This window comes from Terrapene carolina, unplaced genomic scaffold (assembly GCF_002925995.2).
Source record: "Terrapene carolina triunguis isolate 2854851 unplaced genomic scaffold, T_m_triunguis-2.0 Scaffold189, whole genome shotgun sequence".
In the NCBI taxonomy this organism is placed as follows: Eukaryota; Metazoa; Chordata; order Testudines; family Emydidae; genus Terrapene; species Terrapene triunguis.
In genome coordinates this window covers 14,363,273-14,387,675 of record NW_020664540.1, presented here as the reverse complement: position 1 = coordinate 14,387,675, position 24,403 = coordinate 14,363,273, and the positions used below count along the sequence as shown (strand labels likewise).

General features: G+C 49.9%; 1 protein-coding gene across 2 annotated transcripts in view; it reads left to right on the top strand.

The window, feature by feature from the left end:
- Positions 1 to 14,273, top strand: part of FRMD6 (FERM domain containing 6) — a 72,246-nt gene extending 57,973 nt beyond the window's left edge. For both annotated transcript variants that reach the window (XM_024214802.2, XM_024214803.3), the window contains 5 exons: positions 1,297 to 1,471; positions 4,316 to 4,651; positions 5,696 to 5,827; positions 8,839 to 8,930; positions 10,479 to 14,273. In XM_024214802.2, the coding sequence (XP_024070570.2) occupies positions 1,297 to 1,471; positions 4,316 to 4,651; positions 5,696 to 5,827; positions 8,839 to 8,930; positions 10,479 to 10,751 (1,008 nt within the window). In that variant the 3' untranslated portion in view covers positions 10,752 to 14,273. The remainder of the gene's footprint in view (positions 1 to 1,296; positions 1,472 to 4,315; positions 4,652 to 5,695; positions 5,828 to 8,838; positions 8,931 to 10,478) is intronic.
- The last annotated feature ends 10,130 nt before the right edge of the window (positions 14,274 to 24,403 follow it).

The following is a 24,403-nucleotide window of genomic DNA, read 5'->3' as shown; positions in this document are numbered from 1 at the left end:
CAGCCCCACTCTGCACTCTAGACCTAGCAACAGCAAGAAGCTGAATCTCAAGTGTGAACTTGTTTTGAATTGAAGAACAATAAAAAAATGTTGATGTGAGGAAAATCAATCTGAACAGTCCTGGTTTGATTCTTTTTCCCCATAATGGTACAGGTATGAAAGCAGTTTTAGAAACTCTGCTTTACTGAAAATTTGCTAGAATCTCTTCAATCCATCGAGTTGCCTGGTGGCTGGGTATTTAAATGTGAGCATCATAAAGTCAGTACAATGTGCAGTCAGCCTGTGGAACTCCTTGCCAGGAGATGTTGTGAAGGCCAAAACTGTACCGGGGTTCCAAAAAGAACTAGATAAATTCATGGAGGACAGGTCCTTAAATGGCTATTAGCCAAGATGGGCAGGGATACAACCCCATGCTCTGAGTGTCCCTAGCCTCTGTCTGCCAGAAACTGGGAGTGGGCGACAGGGGATTGATCACTTGATGATTAGCTGTTCTGTTCATTCCCTCTGGGGCACCTGGCATTGGCCACTGTTGGAAGACAGGATACTGGGCTAGATGGACCATTGGCCTGACCCAGTATGGCCGTTCTTATGGCCTTAGTAGTAAAAGGGGAAATAATTCATCCAGAGTAACTCATCTGTTATTTCCTTTAGATCATTACAGCTAAAGCACCAAATGGAATGGTCAGGTTGGGAACTTGTTAAACCAGGGCCGCTCTTACTGGAATCAGTGGCAAAGCTCCCCGTCACACCAAAGGGAGCAGAGATGGTGCTAGAAAGATTCATAGATGTTAAGCCCGGGAGACCATTATAATCCTCTTGTCTAACCTCCTGCCTGACACAGGAGCATTAAGCATCGTTTGTGTATTAAATTGTGTAAATGCATCTGTTTGTTCTCCTGCTGAAGTGTCTCATGCACTTACTACTTTCCCCCCGTGAAACTGAATAATTAACTCAAGCCAAACCACCTGCCTGGTCTTGCAGTGGGAACCTGCCAGTCCTGACACTGGGCATGGATTTTGGCAGCGTTGTGTAATGCAGAGCAAACCGTGTTTGTTTCCTATGTTTGATTTTGAAATGCAGTGAGACAATGTGCCTGGGGGTAACTGATTGTTCTGCTAGTAACTTCAAGGAGTCTTCTTAAATAGAGCAAACTTCCACCGTTTCCTCGAAGCTCCCTTTGCCTTTCACAAGGGACCAGCGGGAACAGAGTCATGGGTCTCTGTATGCAGGGCTGGACGCCTCCCTTTACAAACCTTTGTAGTGCAGAGACTGATATTTCCTCCTTGTTCCGCACAGGGTAAGAAATTTGAGATATTGCCAGATGGTTTGCCATCGGCCAGGAAACTCATCTACTACACGGGCTGTCCCATGCGCTCCAGGCACCTCCTGCAGCTACTCAGCAACAGCCATCGCCTCTATATGAATCTGCAGCCGATCCTGCGGCAGGTCAGGAAACTTGAGGAGAACGAAGGTACTTGGCTGTGTTTTAATCTGGCTGTACTGTGTTTTACTGCTCCCCCCTTCCTACCCCGCAGCCTACAACCGTCTGACTCCGAACAGTGGAGATGCAGCCTCTCATCTGGCTTGAGCTGCTGTCTAGAGCTGGGTGGAGAAAGGCTATTCCAGGTCATGGAGGAAAAACAAGAATTTCAAAATTCTCCATGAAAGGGGATGGAGCCCCCCGGGGTAGGCCCGGAGACCCCCCCCAACCCCGGGACAGTCTGCCTGGTGGGCAGGCCCAGGGCCCAGAGAACCCCCCAGCCCCGGGGCAGTCTGCCTGGTGGGCAGGCCCAGAGGTGATCCAGAGCCGCAGACCCTGGAAGCCCTGGGGTCCCCAGCGCTGCGGCATTCCAGCTGGCAGGGTTTCAGTGGGTTCTTGGGGGAAATCGGACCACGTGAGAGAAACATTCCGATTTCACTGAACTGGCAAATTCCAATGAGATGTGTTTCCTTGGCCCCTTTCTGACCAGCTCTCCTGCTGTCCGCGGCTGCAGTTTGGTCCCCTGCAGCCTCCTGCTCTAGGGATGATTGATTGGTGTCAGAGCCTTGGAGCTGAGCTGTTTCAGGCCGAGGACGCTGCTGCAGGGGACTGGAAGGAGCCTCTCTGCGCATCCTCCTCCCAAGAGCGTTCGTTCTGTCCCACCGTTAGCACCCAGACAGGCTGTGGCCTGTTGCTGCTGGCTGTCGTGCTGCTTGTTTCCAGCCTTCTCAGGTGCCTCTCATCTCTCCGGCCCCTGTAGCGTGGCTATCTCAGCCCTGGGCTGGCAGGACTGCAGCCTCCCCCCAAAGAGCCAATGCGTTTTACAGACAGGAACGTTTAAAAACCCTTCGAAATAAACCAATCCCTCACGGCAAGTGTTGGAGGCGATTGCGTAAAACTGACGAGAAAGCGACCGGCCCCCCTGACATGACAGAATTGGCGCAGCGGCACGGCCAGCCGTGCCAGGGCCCAGCGTCTTCTCCTGCAGCACCCGTGCTGCTCAGCGCGCTCTAGGCACGAGCCGGCCCGGCTTGCCTTACTCTTGTGGTTTCCTGCCCTGGCTCACATGCCGTACGGTTTGTGTGCACAGGTTTCTGAACGAGTTCCCACCCGTGCTGGGAGGAGGGACTTGGACTGTGGGCTGCTGGGCCAGGCAGCTCCCCACCTCCTAGTGCTCTTGAAATCAGGGGGAGTTTCAGCCCCGGCTGTTACTATCGAAGGGGCAAACCCCTCCGTGTGAGGGCCAAAAGCCAGACAGAAATGCCATCTCTCCACTGTGCTAGGAAGTGCAGAGGGAATCCGGAGCCATATGACACCAAGGAGTCAAGCCCCACGACGCAGATCAGACACCATGGTGATGGGCACGGTCTAGGAGCCTGAGAGGAGGCTGGGAGAGTGCAGGTGGCATAGCCAGTGGGGGTGTGCCGTGGGGGTCATGTGAGTCCCCAAGCCGGGGGGTTATGGTGGGGGATCAGAGCTACTGCCCCTCTGTACCCCATGGGGGTGACGCTGGCCGGCTGACACAGCAGACAGACTGTGGCTGAAGATTCAGCCCTGCACCGTTGAGTGTCCAGAGCCGTTTCCCTGGACTCTGTGCTGTTTGCCAGCACTGGGACCAAACTGCAGAGAGCTGTGTGTAGAGGTGCATGAGCCTGTGCCGTTCAGCAGGACGCAGTCATGTTAGCAGCTCCAGCATGAGAGAGGCAGCCGATCTCCTTGTGCCCCGGCCTGAGTTCCCCAGTGCACTCGGCCTGCCGCGCTGCCTCTTTCAGCGAAAGGCAGCCAGGCAAGGACCGGGCCTTTGCCCTGAAACTCGGCCTGCCTTCAGTTTCCACAATCCTGAAGCCCAATGGTTTGAATTTACCCTGGCGCGCTGCGATGCCACTAGAAATCCCTTCCATCTCCATCCGAGGGGCTGTGTGGGGATCCAGCGTTGTCCAGCGTGTTCCCAATCAGAGCCCGGCCTGACGCGGGCTGCAGCTCTCTTAGATCAGGAATGTGTTCCCTGCGGGAAATCTGCTGCGTGCCGTTGTTTGTGTGGGCTGAGCGTCCGCAGAACAGGCTGTGCGATAACCACGCCGGAGGCAGATGCTGGCCTACTGATAAGGCCGCAGGCCATCGGAGAAGTCAGGAGGAGGCCCTGAGCTGTGATAAACACAACCCTAATTAGATAGCTGCACTGCATCAACAGAGCCTGACTGGGCCTTAATGCGCGGGGGGTGCGATTGTGCATCAGGATACAGAGATTACAGGGGAGGGTGCACCCTGCATGGTCCCGTTTAGCTGGTATTTCACAGGCTGGGGGTGGGGGCTTGTTCTGGCTCCATCTCCCTCTTCTGGCCCCCTCTGGGGCTGCACATCACCACAGAGGTGCTGGGAGGGAGTAGTGTCAGTGCTCCCTTTGCTGCCGGGTCTGACCCTTGCGCTGCCTGACCCAAGGTAGTCTAGAACTACCAGGGAGGGCTCTGGCCCAGCTGGGGTAGGGGCTGTTCAGAGGGGGAAGGGGGAGAGAGGGGTGTCAGAATCCAGCCTGGGGAGGGAGTGCTCCTGCCATCACGCCCGCGGGGCAGCTGGTCCCCACTTGTGTGCTCAGCCAGTTGCTCTGAGGGCCATGGCCCTGTCTGCTGGGATGCTGGGAAGGGCCTGTCCCTGCACCGTTGCCTAGCAGCTGCCCAGAGGCAGGAGCCACAGGATGGGTAGGAGAGGGAACAAGCAGCTTCTTGCCCCCAGGCCCAATCTGGCCCAGAGTACGTATGTATCCCGGGTGCATTGGCACCCCTCGCAGCCCGCCAGGCTCCCGTGGGGGAGTGACCATGCTGCTGGCTTGCCTTGCAGAGAAGAAGCAGTACCGGGAGTCTTACATCAGCGACACGGTGGACCTGGACATGGACCAGCTGGAGAAACGCTCCCGAGCCAGCGGGAGCAGCGCGGGCAGCGCCAAGCACAAGCGCCTCTCGCGGCACTCCACGACCAGCCATAGCAGCTCCCACACCTCCGGCATTGAGGCGGACACCAAGCCCAGGGAGATGGGGCCGGAGGACAGCTTCCTGGGCACCGCCGTGCACCGCAAACTGAAAACCTGCAGCTCCATGACCAGCCATGGCAGCTCCCACACCTCCGGGGTGGAGAGCGGGGGGAAGGACCGGCTGGAGGAGGACTCTCAGGATGACGGTAAGCCGAGCGGATGGCCCTGCCATGTGCGCTCTCTGCAGTCTGTCTCACTGGGGGCTGAGTTGCGATAGATCTGTGACCAAACCATCAGGGTGATTGCGCTCCATCCGTGCACAGCTGAGCCCCTGAAATAGGCTCCACGTAGGAAAGAATAGATTTCTGGCTCAGACTGCTATCTCAGTGCTGCTGGCAGGGAAAGCGCTTTGTGTTGTACCAGTTCCAAGCAGCTCGGCCTCATCAGTCTAGTATCCTAGCTTGAAATCGCTTGGGGGGATGCTAGAGACAGCGGGAGGTGGAACTCAGGGCTGGGCTGTGAGAATCCTGAGCCTCGCTGTTGCATCGCAGCATCCAATCAGAAGCAGGCATGGCGCTGAATATTGCTGGTAGGATGGAGCGCTGGCCAAAGACAGCCAGGGGGCAAATGATTTTCCCCCTGTGTCACACCCACAGACATCCCTTTCCAGCATCAAAATGCGGGTGATTGGGCCCCTGGGAGTCCGTCCGCACTGGCGCTTAGAGGTGGGTAGTGCAGTAAAAACAGCAGTGTGGACACTGTGGCACAGGCAGTAGCCCGGGCCAGCCACCAGAGCTTGAATCCAGGCCACTAGGCCAGCTTGGACTTGTGCCCGCCCATGCCGCAGCGGTCACGCTGCTACTTTGAGTGCACTGGCTTGAGCTGAGCTAGTGGGGGTCTGTCTCCCCGGGCTGGGAACAACACCTCCCAGTTGCTGTGTGGATGTACCCTGAGCTAGTTAGCGCCGCACCTAGCAACCATGCAGCTTAGAACTATAGACGCTACCGTAATACACATAATAGATGGTCAATTTCTCAAGCATTTCTGCACTCATGACTGGCATTCAGTGCTGCTTTTTAGGACTCTGCAGCTGTAATGGACTCAAGAATTGTCTTTATGCGGCAGCTGCTGGCCGGTAGGGACCATTGTATAGTGCAGAGAGCCTCTGGTGGGTTTTGTGGTGTTTTTTGTTTCAGGCACTCTTTCCATGTTAGAAAATCATTCAATCTTTTCTTCCTCTTCTGCTTCAGAAATAGAAATGCTGGTGGATGACCCCCGAGAGCTGGAGCAGACAAATGAGTCGCCCCTCGAGGTTAGCCCGGACATGTGTATCTACATCACTGAGGATATGCTGACATCACGGAAGTTTAACGGACACTCGGGTAAAATGCCACGGGGAAATGCCTGACCTTGCTTTCTATCATGACGGGTGAAATCACTCCGAGCACGTAGACAGAAGTGCTGGAGATGAGAAGCCATACAAAAAAGGGTCATCTTGACAAATGCCACAACAGAGCTGGAGTCAAATTTTTTAGGAGATCAGATCCCCATGAATTTACCTTTGGGTCTGAGATCAAAGCACCAAGCGGGACAGTCTACTAGATTGCTTTGGGGGGCGAGGGGAGGAGGTGGTCAATAGCTCCCTTTCCAGCTCCCTTCATCTCCCTTCCTTTGTGGGGCCGCTTTGGGTTCAATGGTGCAAATTCCAGTTTTAATTTTGAGTGAAGTGAAACTTGCAACCACTCAAGGGACCAACAACAAAGGGTTTGTACAGTAGCAATGGGTCCAACTAAAGATCAGATGAACGTGTAGTGGAAACCATGGTGATGCTTTAAGATAAGGGATTGCCAGGAGTGGGAGGATCTTAAAAGCACATTTCACTTCAGTAGCTTGTAATATATGTACTGTATCTTTTGATCAGTACATCTAGGGGTGAAATTCACCTCTTGGCAGAAAGTCTATTTACCACATCACTTCAGTCCCAACTAATCCCTCCAAATAAAACTTTATGCACACAGGTGAATTTCATACTGAGTGAAAATAGAGACACAGCCAAATTCAGTCCTGGTGTAAGCGTCTCTCTCTCCTTTGGAGCTACTGGAAGTTTAGCCCACTTACATGAGGCAGAATTTGGCTCAACAGGCCGTCCCAGTTGTTTTTCTTGAGTCCAAGAGTTGAGGAACAAAACCTGTCATATCTTCAGAACAGATGTGCGCTTGCTCAGCTCTTTTTCATGCACAGTTCCCTGATTGCATGTGTAGTTTCCATCATCGCGTGCAGATCCCGTCTATATGAGCATGCAATTTACCGTGGCACAGTCGCAAATAGTTGTGCAGATGCACATATCCAGAGTTCTGGAAAATCGGACTCATTTACGTATGTAAAATGGGTTCTTAGGTGATGTCATCAGTTGAGCCAAAGGCTATTTGTTTGGAGGATTTTACTTTTCTGTGATCCATTCCCATTTTGAATGACATCATCGACTTGAAATCTAGACCATTTCAGAAATAAGTTGGAAGATGCAGGCTCTGCACCTGCCCTGGAGGGCGTCTGGCACTCGCTGTCGTTCTGCAATCCTATTTTCCTTTTATTAAATGAGGTTTTCACTCCTTTGTTGCTGGGTGACAGGCCCACAATTAAAAGGAGATTGACTGACTATCCAGGGGAAATGGTGAAACTGACTCTACGCACAAGGCCAGTAAAGGCACAAACTGGAAAAAATAGGGAGGAATCATCTTTCTCTAGTCTCTTGTAGCTATAGCAACTGTAGGTGTTGCTTGTAACAATCGCAGGTGAAACCTCATCAGACAAAATTGTGATTTGTTTTTAAATATCCCTTTAGTCTCTTAATTTGTGAGAGATTAAAAACTAATTCAGTTACTTTCTGAATTACTAGCACCAGTTCTAATGATCTTTACACAGGGCCCTTTCTTCTTTCATCTAGATAGGTTTTTATTTTCTATCTTGTAAACGGGGTTGTTAAACTGACCTGCGTGGGGGTTTTGCCATGTTGGCCTTCACTCCAAATGAAGATACTTTAACACATTTTGTCTCCATTTTCACAGTTTCTTTCCTTGATCTCGCTTCCCTTTCCTGTCTGCACTCAAAGGACAGGAACGCTTCAGCACTTCTCCTCTGTCAGCTTTGCCCTTTGTCAGATGAAAGCCACCCTGCCCTCTGGAGAGACTGTGTCAGTGAACTGTCGCTACGCCCTGGGGCCCTGACCCAGGCGTGCCGGGATTTGTATTTCAGATTTTCGCGGCACGCCTAGAAAAGGAGAAATTCCTATTCCTAAGTACTAATGACATTTCAGCCTCACCCGGGTGCAGGAGATTATGGGGAGGGTTTATAACTGCTTAAGATTAGGTAGCTCTAATGCTGACAGTAACACCTGATGCATTCTTAAGGTGAGAAAACTGTGGACTGAAGTTTGAAGTTCCAGCACTATAACATGAACACCGTTAGCCCATCAGCATACAAACATACAGGGCCAGATCCTGAGCAGGTGTAAATCAGTGAAGCTCTGATGGAGTCTCCTGGCATTGTCATCCCGGTTTTCTCCCTCAGTCACAGGCCACCTATAAGCCAGAGGAGGAATCCTGGCCTCGCTGAAGTCCATGACAAAACTCCTACCAGCCTCAGTAGAACCCTTCACCTTGGGGCTCCAATATAGTGCCAGAGCTACAGAGGTTCATTCCATTATTTTCTTACTTCAGGAATAATGAGTTATTGGCTTTGTTTACATTTTGCATAGGAGTTAATTGAAACTGAGTCTGTATCTTTTAATAATCTCAGCTTTCGACTGTGGCTAGAGAAGCAACTCAAGGAGCCAAATGCGGAGGCAGGGATATGGTGAACTCTTTATACTTAGTTTCTCCATGTGCTTCTGAAATCCTCTCTGCTCCGCTGATGGGAGTCATATCTGCTGAGGATCTGGAGAAAGACACAAGTTAAAGTGGGGCAGGGAAAACCTCAACCTCTTGCATCATCTTCGGGCCCTTTAATGTGTAACTCACAATTGCTTGGACCTATGTATACAGTGACGTGTTGTGTGTAAGCAGAGGCGTTGAAGATTAATGTAAAGGGATCTAACGTACATTGCACCTCTGAATTTGGTCCTGTGTGCCCGAGGGAGGCTACGTTGGCGTAACATACGTGTTGAAGAGACACCAGTGCAGACTCCCTCTAGATTGATTTATGAATCTGGCCCCGAGTAACTAAAGAGGATCTCTTTGGATGTGACAAAATGTTGATACTGAGTATTTTCATCTGTGCAATTTTAAATGTGGCCTTCCATAAGGTGACTTAACCAGGGCGCTACATATGCTAGCAACCCAGAAGGTGACTCTAAATCACTCCAGAATTTAGATCTGCTTCTTGTTTCCTAATTCAGGGTTAATCGTAAAGGAAGTGAGCTCATCCACGTCCAGCTCTTCAGAAACAGTGGTCAGACTTCGTGGTCAAAGCAGCGACTCGTTGCCCCAGGTATGCCTGCGTTGAGACTTCAGACATACGGCTTGATCTAAAGCAAACAACGTGTCTTGCTTAGACATGGACAAACCCATCTGGAGGGGAGGAAAAAAGAACCGCTCCAAACTCGGATGGAATTTCTTTGAGTTTGGGTAAATTTTAGCTTTTGGGGGTGAAAAAAACATTGTATTTCCTTTTTGCAAACCTGAGCCTTTTGGAAGCAGACAGCAGGGAGGGCCTTTTCCCGCTGCATTTCTCACCCCACCAGAAACAGGGAATGCTGGAAATCTTACAAGGACAGCAGATCAAATCTCGGGATCCCAGAGACTTTCATAGATTGGAATACACCAGCCCTATATCCCAGTTTTTTATCCAAACCAAACCCACAGCCCGTCTGAGGTGACCCATCACTAATCTTGATCCCGACTGGTAGTGTGTTACAATGCCCAGGAAAGTTTCCTTTGTCCAGAGACATACAGCAGTATGGGCTTCAACAGTTTCACTTAACACCCCAGCATCACCCATATCCTGCTTTCACTTTGTCTGCAGAGACCATTCCAAGGAACACACGGGAATGTCTGCTTGAGCTGGAAATTACCCCTTCCACTCCAGAATAGACATACCCTAACTCAGGGGCGGCCAACCTGTGGCTCCGGAGCCACATGCGGCTCTTCAGAAGTTAATATGCAGCTCCTTGTACAGGCACCAACTTTCCAATGTGCTGGGGGGTGCTCACTGCTCAGCTCCTGGCTCTGCCACAGGCCCTGCCCCCTCTCCACCCCTTCCCGCCCCCTCCCCTGAGCCTGCAGTGCCCTCGCTCCTCCCCCCCCCCCAAAGCCTCCTGCACACCACGAAACAGCTGATTGGGAGGTGCGGGGAGGGAGGAGGAGGCGCTGATCGGTGGGGCTGCCAGTGGGCGGGAGGCGCTGGGAGCAGGGCGGGGGGGAGCTGAAAGGGGGCTGCTGACGTATTACTGTGGCTCTTTGGCAATGTACATTGGTAAATTCTGGCTCCTTCTCAAGCTCAGGTTGGCAACCCCTGGCCTAACTCTCAATGCTGGATCTGACTTGTTTGCTCTCCTGAATGACTGTACCAAACTGTTATCACTGTCTAGAGATGGGTCCAAACCAAGATCCCAGATCTAGGGGTTATTTGAAATCCAACCCCACATCTGGATTTGAATTGGACAGCTGGCCCGTATCTTTATAATGAGTCCAAACAAAACCTTGTTTCTAAACACCTAAGGTGAGTCTCGACCCTACTGAAGTCAATGGGGGTTTTGCCAGTGACTTTTTAGTAGGGTCAGAATTTGACCCCTGAATTTTGCTGACTTGGCACCTAACTGCTATTTTTGCCTTTAAAAAACTCCCCCTCAGTCCCTGGTCATATTCACCATATCTCCAAATGTATATGTAACGTGAGAGTTATATTTAAGGTGAGCAAAGAACATCAAATGCATAATGGTGCTGTCTGGCTGCCGTATCAGGTGCTCCAGTGATGTAGTTTTTAGATTCATGACTGCTTCTTGCTGACGCTCTTCCTGTAAACTTCTCTTTTGCACAGACCGTCTGCAGAAAACCAAAGACTTCCACCGACCGGCACAGCTTAAGCCTGGATGACATCCGGCTTTACCAAAAAGACTTCTTGCAGCTAGCGGACACTGCTCAGAGCTACACGTTTGGCTGTGGCCACGAACTGGATGAAGACGGTCTCTATTGTAATGGCTGCTTGGCTCAGCAATGTATCAATATCCAAGAAAGTTTCCCAGTCAAAAGAACGAGCAAATACTTCTCTTTGGATCTGACCCATGATGAAGTTCCAGAGTTCGTTGTTTAAGCTCCACAGCTTTACTGTGGCAGGACTGGCTACCTGCACTATTAGAAAGACTTGAAATCTATTGGTGTTTCCTTGAAATGTGTCTGGTGCCATATGTTTTTTCCCCTCCCCCTACACACCTTGCTCTTTGCTACTACAAATCAAGGCCTTAGCTACCATTGCACTTTGAGTAGTACCCAGGCAGTAGGGATAGAGATTGTGTGACATGACAGAGCCTTGTCTAGGTTAATCAGTCAGAGGGGGAGAGACATTCTCTCTCTTATTTGGAAGTAGTTTTTGCAAAACACGGATTGTCTTATTTCAGTTTGGAGAAGCACAACATCGTTTCTTTATTTAACCTAATCAAAGATAATCCTAAATTTCTTCTTCCTGCCTCGGGAAAGCTCTTGAGTCTAGTCGGGTTTGTCTTTTTTTGGTTTTTTGCTTGGGTGTTTTGTTTTGTTTTGTTTTTCCCTAAAGATGCCTTTGCCTCTTGTTGTATAGCCATCGCTTTAGCTTCTGTAGATGCTAAAAAGAAAATGTCAGTTTCTTTGTTGTGTTCTGTCAAGCCAAAGAAATGTAAATCTCCTAAATGCCAGTATCAAGAAGATGAGACTTAAGCAATAACTAGACAAGAAACTCTATGCATGTTCATAATACCTTGGAAAACGGTGCGTTAAGTTGCAGTTGACATAGTGTGTGATCCCAGTTCTTCCAAAAATTTACTTTGGACTGTAGTTCCAAACAGAGCTTTTGTTCAGCATTTTGTAAAGTTTACAAAAATCAGTTTGATGTTACATGGGAACTTAGAAAGCTTCTAAACTTCTTCTTTATTTTTTTTAAAGAAAAATGAAAAATAACATCATATATAATGATGTAGCAATAATGTTTGCTGACCAAAGTACCTTAAATATATATAATATACATATATAAATATATAAAATTATATATATGTTTATATATGTTTGGATCTTTATAGACCCTTTTTATTTTTGTTCTAAAATACTTTTTTATACAAAGAATATGCTTCCTTCCTTTAATAATACGTATAGACAATCGTTGTTGTTTTTTTCCTAAACACTAACTTTCTGGAAGGTGAAAAAATACTTTCCTGTTGCAAATAATATGTATGCAACTGCATTGTTAGCATGACTGTTTTCAGTTAACATAGTTTTGTTCTTATTTTAAATAAGGCTTTTCATGCATCATTAAATACTTTCCAATTTCAGTAGTTCTGATGAAAGGATGAAGATGTTCTATCAGAAATGCAGCAGGTGCAGCTTTCGAGATGGAGTGTCCTAATGAAATTAAAATGAACAGGTATTATGGTATTTTACCATCAGTAAATATGGGGCAAAGCATTACAGCAACTAATATTTACAGCACAATGCCTTTTTTAAAATGAATATTTTAATTAGGGATTAAGTATTTTACAGCCATAGTTTACCATATTTTGATTATATCATATTTTTAACTGGAAACTTTTCTTAACAAAAGGTTATTTTATAAATAAGGAGTGTGATATTTTTATAAGAAATGCGGGTGTGTTTTTGCTAACATTAAGGACTTTAGATTTTCGGTACAGGGCAACGTAATCAGTGTTATTGCTATATGGGAGACAGTATTACAGAGCAAATAATGAACACTGCAAAATTTGCTACAGCATTGCTGCCTGATACATTTTTTGCTAGAAAACGGGCCAGATTTTCCATAAACACTGGCTACTTTGCATCACTCTGCTGCCAAGTTTGTGATGGCTTTCTGTTGCCAGAGTGGGGAAAAGCATTCAGAACATACCAGTGAATTTTGCCCATTATGTATTAGTGTTTGCATTGTGTGTAAGATAGATAGCCAAATGCTGCCATGGTACTCTCTAGCCAGTGCAGGGAGAGTGAGCAGTGACGCATGCAGGCAGCTCAATAGGGGGCAGTATTCGGTGGCACCCAGCACCTCACTGCAGTGTGCTGTATAATAGGACCACGGCTGGCCATCGCTTCCTGCAGATGATAGGAGATGTACAGATGACCTGTGGAGCTAGATTCGCACCGCTATCCTCTAGAGCATCTCTCTTAGCCTCTCTCTTGCTAGCAATGGAGAGGATCTGCATCCGTTGAAAGCGGTTTTCCCTTCCACAACAGCACAAGCCAAAGCCGGATCTAACTCGGGTGTGGGCAAAGTCTCCAAGCCTTAAAAGTCCACCTTGCTGGCGTTGGAGTTTCTTCCCTCTCTACTGAGTCACGTTGAGTTCCTGCACAAAAGATGATCCCCTCCTGCAGAACAGGCAGAATTTTCAGGTTCTAGGATTGTGTCTCTGGGGATGACCACAGATCTATGTACATGGATGTGTTTGATAGAGACACTATATATATATATATATATGCGCGCACACACACACAGTATATACAACATATATAATATACACAGCTATATCACATTGAAGTTATCAGAGTTCAACTCTCAAAAATGGAAAAGAGAAATTATTCTGAATTCATGGGGTCAGATTTATTTTGTTTCTTGCCAACTGATTGGATAAGCCAAAGTTTCTGTGGTCAAAAGGATTGTACGAAATACCTGCTCCTCTGTCAGCGTATTCCCCAGTGGTGGTGTGCAATATGTAAGGTTTCCCTCCTACCCATCTTCACGCGTTCATTGTTGGCAAACCCGTTTTCCTTGAAATGGTATGTGCTGCACGTTGGTATGACCCTGGCCAAACTGAAAGGTGTAAAGCACCCATATAATTGAAGAGACCCCAACATGATATGAGCCCTATTTGTTCTTGTTATTTATTTTGTTAAAATATAGGGGGAAGGATGTAATTAAAGGGTTAAGTATGCAAATAGTGCTTTATGCAGTCGAGAAAGCGGGCTACTTTCAGTCCAGATGCTGCAATCCAGTCTGTACAAGACAGACCTTTTGCAATCATGCAGAGCCCCAAAGTTGTTCGTGGGCCTCCATGAGGGTCTCCTGATATGGATCCAATTGTAGGATCAGGGCCTTTTGCTTTATAGTCCAACCAAAAAGAGTCTGAAATCATTCACTTGATTTCACAGACGTGGTGGTTTTGCTCAAGTTGTGTTTTACTTGGATTCACAAGCAATTAACTTACATGAATAGACAGCATTGACCCATAACAAGACACGTCCTTGCTTTTATCATAATACTCCTAATTTGTTGCAAATCAGTCTTTGTAAGGCGGGGTGCAGGCAGTTGAAAAGGCAATATCTTGTATTCTACACTTGGTACTAGAAAGCTGTGTGATATAAAGATGTTATTTATTCTGCATCGGTTAGAAATCTCAAGATGGTCAATGTCCGGATTTGGTGTCTGTTGCCTTCTGACATGTACATTGATACGTTTGCAATAATGAGCTATATGCATGCACAAACTAAATAATCCTTTCTGTGAAAGGATCTTCCTGTCAGGACCATCCGAGAGAGGGAGTGTGCTTGTGAAAACATAGCGGAATTATTTTGTTACATTGAAGTTTGTTATGTGCCTTTCATGGTACAGTTAGAGATTACAATAAAGTGACCGTTGTTTGCATTACTATGAGTCTTGACAATATAAAAGAAAATTTAACTAATTGGTGAAGCTTTGTGAGTTCTTCAATGAGAGAGTTGCAGAGAAATTATCCCTCATGCGAGAATGGACGAGGCCAATACTGTGATTCTGCATCTAGTTCTGGTGCCCACATTTTTAAAGGGATGTTGAAAAACGGAAGAGGGTGCAGAGAAGCTCCACAAAAATTGAGGTCTCAAAAAAAATGCCTGAGAGGGAGAAAGCTCAATCTCTTTGAGCGTATCAAAAACCAGACTGAGAGGAGACCCGATTGCAGTTCTGTAGCTGGTGTCATACAGGACGTCAGACTAGAGCAGGGGCGGGCAAACTTTTTTTTGGCCTGAGGGCCACATCGGGTTTCGTAAATTGTATGGAGGGCCGGTTAGCGGAGGGAGTCGTGGCCCGGCCCCCACCTCCTATTTGCCCTCCCCCCCCAGGGACTCTTGCCCCATCCAACCCCCCCTGTTCCCTGACGGCCCCTCTGGGACCCCTGCCCCATCCACACACCTCCGCTCCCTGTCCCCTGACCGCCCCCAGACCCTCGCCGCCCCATCCAATCCCTCCTCTCGTCCCTAACAGCCCCCCGCCCCGGGACCCCTGCCCCATCCAACCACCCCTTCTCCCTGTCCCCTGACTGCCCCGGGAACCCCTGCCCCTGACTGCCCCATCCAACCCCCCCTCCTTCCTGGCTGCCCCCCGGGACCCCTGCCCCCATTCAGCTCCCTGCCCCGCCCCCTAACCACACCCCCGCCCCCTGACCACCATCCTGAACTCCCCTGCCCTCTATCCAACCCCCCCTGCTCCCTGCCCCCTTACCACGTTGCCTGGAGCACCAGTGGCTGGTGGCGCTACAGCTGCGCTGCCCGGCTGGAGCCAGCCACGCCACCACACAGCACAGCGCACCGGGTCAGGCCGGGCTCTGCAGCTGCGCTGCCCGAGGAGCTCGCAGCCCCACTGCCCAGAGCATTGCGCCGGCGGCGGAGCGAGCGAGCTGAGGCTGCGGGGGAGGGGGAACAGCAGGGGAGGGGCCGGGGGTAGCCTCCTGGGCCAGGAGCTTGGGGGCCGGGCAGGACGGTCCCGCAGGCCGGTTGTGGCCCACGGGCCGTAGTTTGCCCACCCCTGGACTAGATGATCCCAATGGTCCCTTCTGGCCTTGGAATCCGTGAAGATATTGGGCTCTAAAGGGTTCTGTAATCTAGCAGAGAAAGGCAAAACAAGAACCAATAGCTGAACGGTAAAGCCAGACAAATTCAAATTGGAAATAAGGCTGAACATTTTTAACTGTGAGGGTGTTTAACCACTGGAACAAACTACCAAGGGAAGTGGTGGATTCTCCATCCTTTGGTGTCTTCAAGATTGGATGTCTTCCTGGAAGAGATGCTTTCACCAAACACAAGATTTTGGGCTCAATGGAGGGTAACTGGGTGAAATTCTCTAGTCTGTCGTACACGGGAGGTCAAATGAGAGAAGGTCTCTTCTGATCTTAACATCTGTGAATTCTACAACATCCTTCGGGGTTCCATCTGTGTAACATTGAGCTTTTTAGAGTAGAGATTTCCTTTGGCTCACAGATTCCTTCTTCAGTAGCTCTGATTGTCTGCTCTGGTACCTGTGGGACTGAGCCCAAGGAGGGGGTAGGTTCCTTCAGATTGAACATAAATGACATTTCAACCAATCCAGCATCTTATGCCAGTGCTGAGAACTCCTGGTGCATGATTTATTGAAGTACTCCCATCGCATCAGATAATGTCTGGCGGGGGGAATAGCTTATGGGTAGCAGGTGCATTGCGTCATGTGATGTACCCCATTTGATTCAGGAACAGAGAAATGTCTCCAGAGCAAAGTTCATTTAAGTAGAGGTCACCGCAGATGGCAGACGTACACTGTGTCAGGTCAGCACTTCAGAAAGGGTGGATAGCCATAGGCCCAGTCATTGCTATCTATGGTTCTTGGCCACATTACCGTGATGTCTCAGCGCCTCACCATCTGTCATCCTCACAACTCCCCCTCTCCACACGAGGAGGGCAGAACTACTATCCCCATTGTCTAGGGAAACTGAGGCACGGACCAACTAAGGCCCAGATATATTGGTACCGAAGCCAATGGGGTGGGAGTTAGGGGCCGAGGCATCTTTGAGAAGCTGGGCCTAAATGACTTGCCCGAGGCCACGCAAGATGTCAGCAGCAGAACAGGATTTGAGTCCTCCTGAGGCCCAGGCTAGTGGTCTAACTGCAGCCCGCCCATCCTGTCTGGATTGCTCTCAGCTCTCGGTGTGCTCCTTCCTTCCACAGAGTGAGAACAATGCTCTGTGCCCCTTGAACAGACTCCAGCACCCCTTCTGTGTGAGTGCAGGGCTGCCCCGCAGCAGCCGGGACACCACGCTGGATTGGAGAGCGGTGCTCTGTCCAACAGGGTGTGAACGTTCCCTAGGGACTACACGGAATTCCCCCAGCGGGCGTATCCTCCTCCAGTGAAACCTGCAGGAGGAGGGCAGCCCCCCCTTCCAGTTCCCCCTCTTCAGGGGGCCAGCATTCCTCCGTCCCTACAATGAGCCTCAGCTCTGTCCCCAAACTGCTAATCCTCACAGACTTGCAGACAGGCCCGTATGATCCGGGCCCCTCGGCCTCCATGCCCTACCCACGGTCGTCACATCTCCCCCTCCACCTCTTGACGCAGCCTCAGTGGATCTGATTGCCTCCCTGGCTGTGTCTGGATCCTGCACCCTCCACATCAGGAGGCCTTAGAGCTGCATTACTTTTCCTTGGGAAAAGGTAGGGTTGCCAGGTGTCCGATTTTCGACCTGAACATCTGGTTGAAAAGGGAACCTGGCAGCATCCAGTCAACCCAGTTGACTGGATGCTAAAAGTCCAGTTGGCCGCAGTAACCAGCCTCCGTCACTGGGGGGCAGGAAGAGCAGCTGCTGATGCCTGATAAAGCCAGTGGCTGGCTTCCAGATGGGGCTCCAAGAGGTAGGTGCCACCACCCGGAGGGGGGATCTTGTCCGCTCCCCGTTCTGCCCCGCCATGCCCCAATTGATCTGGCCTGGTTCCTCCTTGCTACGGAGTCGGGGACCAACCCCTCCCTGCCCCCTTGCTCTGGGGACCGACCCCTCCCTCTGCCCCACTGTGCCCTGATCGGCCCTGGCCCGACTTCTCCGACACAACACTCAGCAAAGGTCTGAACAATGGATATCTTGTATTCAGAGTCCATGTAGTGCAGAAAAATGAATATGATCCTGTTGTAGGGAATTTCTTGCCGTTTTTTTGTTTAACTTCTGACGTGTAAAGAAGATGCAAAGTTTGTAAGAAATGATAATGCAGCATCCAGTGACGTCCAATAATTTAAAACTTGGCTCCTAACTGTATATTAAAGCGCACACAAAAAAGCAACCTGGTTTTCAGAGGTTTTTGTGGGTACTCGGCCCCCCTGAAAACCTACTTTGCTTTATTAAGGTGTCCAGTTGAGATGCCTGATTTTAGGCAGGGAGGTTTGAAAGGTTTTACCTAGCTCCCTTAGACTGGATAAATTATTAGGTTTCAATAAACCTTTATTGAGTCTGTTCTAATGTTTTTTGTTATGCCTGGAAAAATTGTAATTAAACATCTACCTTGCATTTATGCAAATTGCGTTGCCCAGATCTGAGCCAATCGAACAATAAAATCTCACCGTCGTTTTCCTCTGTACGATGTTACCAGGCTCTGATTTAATGAGACGTCGGTGGGGAGATTAAGTGAAATCAGGAAAAGCTCAGTCCAGTTGTACATTGAAAGAGAGAGAATGGGGAAGGGGAGTGTTAAAAGGCTGCGAGTTTGCTACCGAGGCTCCTTTTCTGAGCCGATTGGGCACCTCCATCTCGGCTCCTCCCAGCCTGTGTCTGCAGGAAGCAGGTGATTCCTGGGCAAGGGGGGAGTGAGTGATGTGGGGGGTGGAGAGTGAGCGATGGAGAGGAGGGAGGAGAGGAGTGAGCAGAGGTGGGGCAGGGCAAGGGTGTTGTGTTTTCAGCAATTAGAAAGTTGGCAACCCTAATAAAAGGCCTCCGGCCATCTTCTCTGTGGACTCCCTGGCCCATCCCCCACGAGGATCCTGACCCCACAGAGAGCTGTCCAAAGAGTCACGCTATAGAAGCAGGCGCTAATCCCTTTTACAACGAGGGTCAGAGTGGAGGAGGCGTAATCCAGAAATCTCCAGGGCATGAGCTGGCCCTTTGGTCCTGCCCCGCCCAGGGGGCTGGACTTGATGATTTCTCAAGGTCCCTTCTACCCTACAGTTCTATGATTAACCTACTGGCAAGGTCCACAAGCCAGGTGCTCCGAGGCAACAATCCAATTCTGGCCCCCGCGCCTCTCTGAAGCAGGGGCTTTTTGTGTGCAACAACCATTGGTGTTTAAAAATAAACTAAAGATCCTAAATAATGAACTCTGTGTGTGTGCGTGAGCAATTACATGACAAGATGTAGGGTATGCCCAAATAGAGCTGTGAGCGTAATTATTAATCATTATTTGTTTTACTGTAGTGCCCAAGAACTCGCTCTATGGACCGGGCCCCAATGGCAATTCTAGGGGGAGGGGAATTACTTTTGGATTGACTCAAGAACAATTTTTTTTAAACTATTTTTGGTGAATCAAAACATCAACAAACATTGTTCGGCGTCATACAAAACACTTTTTTTTCTTTTAATTATATTTTAAATGAAAGTGGTCATTTGGAAAGGAGCAGTCGTTTCAAATCAGCATTGAAATGTAGCATGTAGAAGACGTTGACGTGAAATGGGTTTTACTTTTTTGAAAACTTGTTTAGAGTGGTTGGTTTGGGTGTTTTTTGTTTTTTGGGGGGTTGGGTTTTTGTTTGTTTGCTTTTTTTTACTGAATCAAGTCACCAAAATTGACATGACTGCGGGAAATGTTTGTTGATCTGAAGCTGCATTTTTTTTACCGAAAATGTTTTGTGTGAAAAATATCACCAAGCTCTATACCCAAACACAAGCCTCTCCTCTTCCTCCCCCTGGCCTCCAAAAATCCTGGAGTTCTCACTCCTCCCAAACTCCCCTGACTTCGAGGGGAGCTGCGCTGCCACTTCAAACCTGCACACACTGGCTGAGATCGGCAAGAGCAACGAGTGGTTTTGGGAGCCTCCATTGTTTGGGGCCCAGGCTGCGAACTGACTTCAATGGGCATTTGGTATGAATGAAGACCACGGCGCTAGAGCACGGAGAGCTACATGGACTGTCACTGATTTAGGGGTCATTCCATATCAGCAGTTCCATTGTATTCCCTCTTCTGCGCATGGGGCTATGGCTGGAAGGTGCAAATCTTTCTAATGCCTGAATGGATTTTACCTGTGTCATTAATGTAGCTATTGCTGCAAAGGCAGGCACCAGCACACAGTCAATAGAGGGGCCTTGGGGACACTGAGGCAAGCGTATGCAACAGGGACCTCTACTTTTCATGCTGATGGTAACATCCCCTTGGAAATGACAACCAGCTGCTAAGAATCAGGGGGTAGCCGTGTTAGTCTGTATCCGCAAAAACAACAAGGAGGCACCTTAAAGACTAACAGATTTATTTGGGCAGAAGCTTTCGTGATGCTTTCAGATGCAAGAAGTGTTTTTTTTTACCCACGACAGCTTCTGCCCAAATAAATCTGTTAGTCTTTAAGGTGACACCGGACTCCTAGCTGCTAAGAATGTTCAGCTCTCAGTCCCTCTGCCTAAAGCTCCGATCATCTTGGCACCGTAACAGTATCTGCCTCCCAGTAGGATGGTGGTGAGATGCTGGTACCCAAGTCCAGACACTGCATAGAAGTTACGCTGCGACTTAGAAGCAGTGCACGCTGGCTAAGAGTGGCAAAAGTGACCAATGATTTCGCAGGTGCCTCCACTCAGCTGAATGTTCAGACTTTGGGTGCTCAGTATTTTCAGAAGCTCAGGCCTCTATGTAGTCAAAATCTTGGCCACCCTCATTTTTAAAAAGCATGTAGGTCAGCATAGGCCTTGATCACATGAGCCGTTCCATCACACGGAAGCCAGTGGACATACCCCTGGAGAAATGGGGGAAAGCCGAAATGCAAAGCACGTTATGTGCCATTGGGTTAGTCGATTGGTCTCTAAGCCCCATGTAAAGCTGCCATGCATGCAGTGGTATCGGCGTATTGCGGCTGGGTGAACGGGGCTCCTGAACAAAGTATTTGCTTGCTTAACGAGTTTAAGCAAATATAGTTTTTTGTCTTGTTTTCTTTGCCTCAAGAAACCATATCCAACCAAGTCTGGATGTTTTAATGAGCTCAAGCAAGCAAGCCTCGGGGACAGTGAATCTGCCTACGCTGCAGGGATGGGCATGCACGGCACATGAAGGTTTGGCTCCAAGCTTGAATTCTGGGTGGCGTAACATGGCAAAGAAAGTGTTGTTTTTTCCCCTGGCATCTCACCTGCTGAGGCCAAAAATAGCCTTTTGATGATGCTCTGGCCGAAAATGAGATCCTAGCACAGGAGATGACTCTGAATTCCACTCCCTGACCCTGAGCGATGTCCTCCGAACTGTGTAAAGAGCACCATTGCCTTCTTGAGGCGCAACATTCCCCCTGGAACACCTGCTTCTTGACATCGCTATGCAATAGGCACTTCTGAAGCTACACGTCTTCCTGCAAGCAATGAACCCGTTTCTGTCCCGGGGACAATCCTGCATCTGGGCAGGGGGTTAGGCTAGATGACCTTTGCCGTCCCCCCTAACCCTACGGGTTATGTTCGATGACAGCACTGCGACCTTATTTTGCAGGGGGACGGTGCATTTCTTCTGAGTAAAAGGTGATTTGGGTCTGCGGCTTGAGGTGCGTCCACACTCCAGAATGACAGGGCATGGGCCCAACACTCAGTAGGACTCGGGCTCAGCCCCACCCCATGGCCGAGTCCTAGGACCTGGGTTCTGGGTGCTTGCTGACCCGGGTCAGACAGATCTGTGCGTGGAGGGTAGGGGCCGTTGGGCCTAAACCCAAATCTGAGCCTGGGCTTACAGTGCAGTGTAGACAGACCCTTACATGGGTGAGGCTATCGATGGAACTTCCTATCAGTGAGACTACTTCTAATTCTCGCCGGAACCATCATGGTCTAGATAATACTCAGTCCTGCCATGAGGGCAGGGGCCTGTACTAGATGACCTCTTGAGGTCCCTTCCAGTCCTACGATTCAATAACTCAGCAAGGTGATATGGGGCAGCTCCTCAGCTGCTGGCAATCACTAGCGTTCCTGGGACCGATGGGGGGGAGGGACTCTTAAATAATGAGTCTGGCCAGGGGCTGGCCCACTAGCAGAACCTACGCCCCCAGAGTTTTCTGCTCTGTGCTTTAGGTAGAAAAAATGACAACTCTTATAAAGTGATGATAACGTAAGTAGCTTGCGCGTATAGGGCAGAATTCTTAAGGCGCCTCAGAATGACTCTTCATGCTGTTAGTATTAACTTTAAATGAGACAAAACAGCTTCAGTGACATCAATGCAACAATATGGTGGGTTTCTTTATGACATGCACCAGAATCAGAAAAATGCTAGTTACGGCTCAGCAAGAACCGCAGGCTGGGAGAGCCCTTGAGTCCGTGTGATATCAATAACTCTCTGGGCTGTGAACGGCCAGGCCTTAACAGGGCATCTGTGTGAAATGGAAACAAGCGAAGGAATTGTACCATTGAATTTCCTGGCTGAGGCACGTGACGGGCCAGCTCTAGAGAAGCGGTGTGTATGGACAGGTATGGTGCATATGTGGAGGTGATGCATTTTCAGCACCAGATGGTAGACCAAGCAATAATAATAATACCACTAGCTCTTTTCAGCAGGAGATCCCAAAGCACTTCACAATCTTGACTGTATTTATCCTCACAACTCCCCGGCCAGGCAGGGCTCTTATCCCCATTGCACAGATGGGGAACTGAATCACAGACAAAGTGACTTGCCCAAGGTCACACCAGGAGTCTGTGGCAGAGAAGGGAATTGAGATGGGCTCCCTTTGACAGCTTCACATGCTCTCTGCCCATTAATTCCTCTCCTCTGGACTTAATCTAACACTCCACCTCCCTGATCAGACCCCTGCCTCTGTGGGCTGTGTTGACTTTCATAATAATAATTAATGGAGATATCCCATCTCCTAGAACTGGAAGGGACCTTGAAAAGGTCATCGAGTCCAGCCCCCTGCCTTCACTAGCAGGACCAAGTACTGATTTTGCCCAGATCCCCAAGTGGCCCCCTCAAGGATTGAACTCACAACCCTGGGTTTAGGAGGCCAATGCTCAAACCACTGAGCTATCCCTCCCCCCATCCTTACAGCTGTGTCAATAAGGTTAAGTTCCTGGTTAAACAACAGGCAGATCTGTGAGTGTCCCGCTGTCCCTCTTCAACATGTAGTTCTGTTGTTTCTCTAACGGGAATGATCTATGAGTGATCGATAGGCCGAAGTCCTGTAGCGAAGACGAGCTGTGTGACGTGCCCACTGGGACAACCACCGCGTGGGCTTGGGAGAGCGAAGGAAAAGATGGGTTAAGAAAGGAGAGACTGTAGAAAAGCAGAAGCAGTAAAAACAAGGACACCACTTGGGCCATGTTCGGAGAGGACGGGAAGATGCAGTCCAGTGGGGGTGTGGCGAGAGGACTGTACCTCTGAACTGATTAAACAGCAGTTGGTCTAAGGGGGGGGTTATTATTCTACAGGCTTTGTTTTCCCCCTGAACATGGAGAGCAGCCCATCTGGCAAGAAGGCTGCCCACACCCCAGGCAGCCAGCGCTCCAGGGGGATTCAGCTCTCCAGTGACTCAGACCGAAGGCAGTTTTGTACCTCTTGGGCCAGATCCTTCCCGGGTGTCGAGCAGCAAAGCTCCACTGAAGTCAGGAAAGATCTGCTGATTTGGTATCCGCTGAGGATCTGGCCCCCAGAGTTACTGTCTGGCTCTTGCAGCTTCTCCTCCAGGCAGGTGGCCAGCGGCAGGCGAGACTCAGCCAGGAGCCCTAGCCCTGGCGTGGGAGTTGTGCTGATGTGTGGCCGTTAACAAAACGCCTCTGGGAGCCCTTTCCCACCGTGCATCACAAACCAGCAGATGGGATCCCTGTAACTGGATCCAGCAGGGGCCACAGGTGGGAGTGAGGACAGCATCTGGCCCTTTAACGGCATCACTGTGGTTCGCCACATCACTGTATTAAAAGTCCCTTGGGCCTGTTTTCCTGGTGAGCCTGCCGGGGCTGTGCTGTCAGAGCAGGGCTCCAGGCTGGTGAGCGTTAACCCCTTGTCTCCTGCCCAGGCCCCGTGTGCTGCTAGCGCAGTTCCCTGCTCCGCGAAGGGGAGCTCGGATTTCGGAGCCGGGCTGAAATTCCAGGCGCTCCGTCTGTTGTGATTTGTTGCACCTGCTGCGGGGCAGCGTTTCCCTGAGGTCATTTTCGTCACTCGCGCACGTCAGCACAAAGTGTGGCTGGGCACGAAGGACTCTGGCTGGGTCTCACTTTGTGCCCTTGACCACAAGGTTCTAATAAAGGTGGAAGATGCAAAAGCCAAACTGGGGAGGAAGGAGTGTGAACCTGCCTTTGATAAGACAATCCAGCGCAGTAAATCGTCGTCCCACGCACCAGGAGGCAGGGCCAGCTGCAGGGAGCCACTTTGCCTTGCGCCCTTCCTGCGCTGGGCGCAGGAAAAGAGCAGGGAGAAGAAAGGAGCCAACTTTGTGCCTCCCAATGTCAGGGCCTGTGCAGCCATGACACACCTCCCAGCTTAGAGCAGCTCCCGGGCGGCTCTATATTGAGGTGTCTTGCAGAGGCTGGCTGTGGGCCATTATGCCAGCACAGAACAGCTGGAGTTGGTGCTTCAGCCACAGCTTCTCATCCCCCGTATGTCCTCTTCCCATCCTGGCCTGACCGCTGCACCAGGGCCTGCGAGTTGTCTATGCTGGAAGCTGGAACCTCACTAGGACAGGGGGAGTCTGTCATGTCCACCCTCTTTGACGCCCAACCTATGGCAAACCTTGCCATGGTGTTTCACCTGGGCATACCTGAGAGAGCCCATCTGCCCGTCCTTTTCTGTCCTCCCCTCCCACCAGCCACACACGCTTCTCCCCTTCCCTCCTCCTCCTCCTGCTATTCTCTTCCCCCAGCC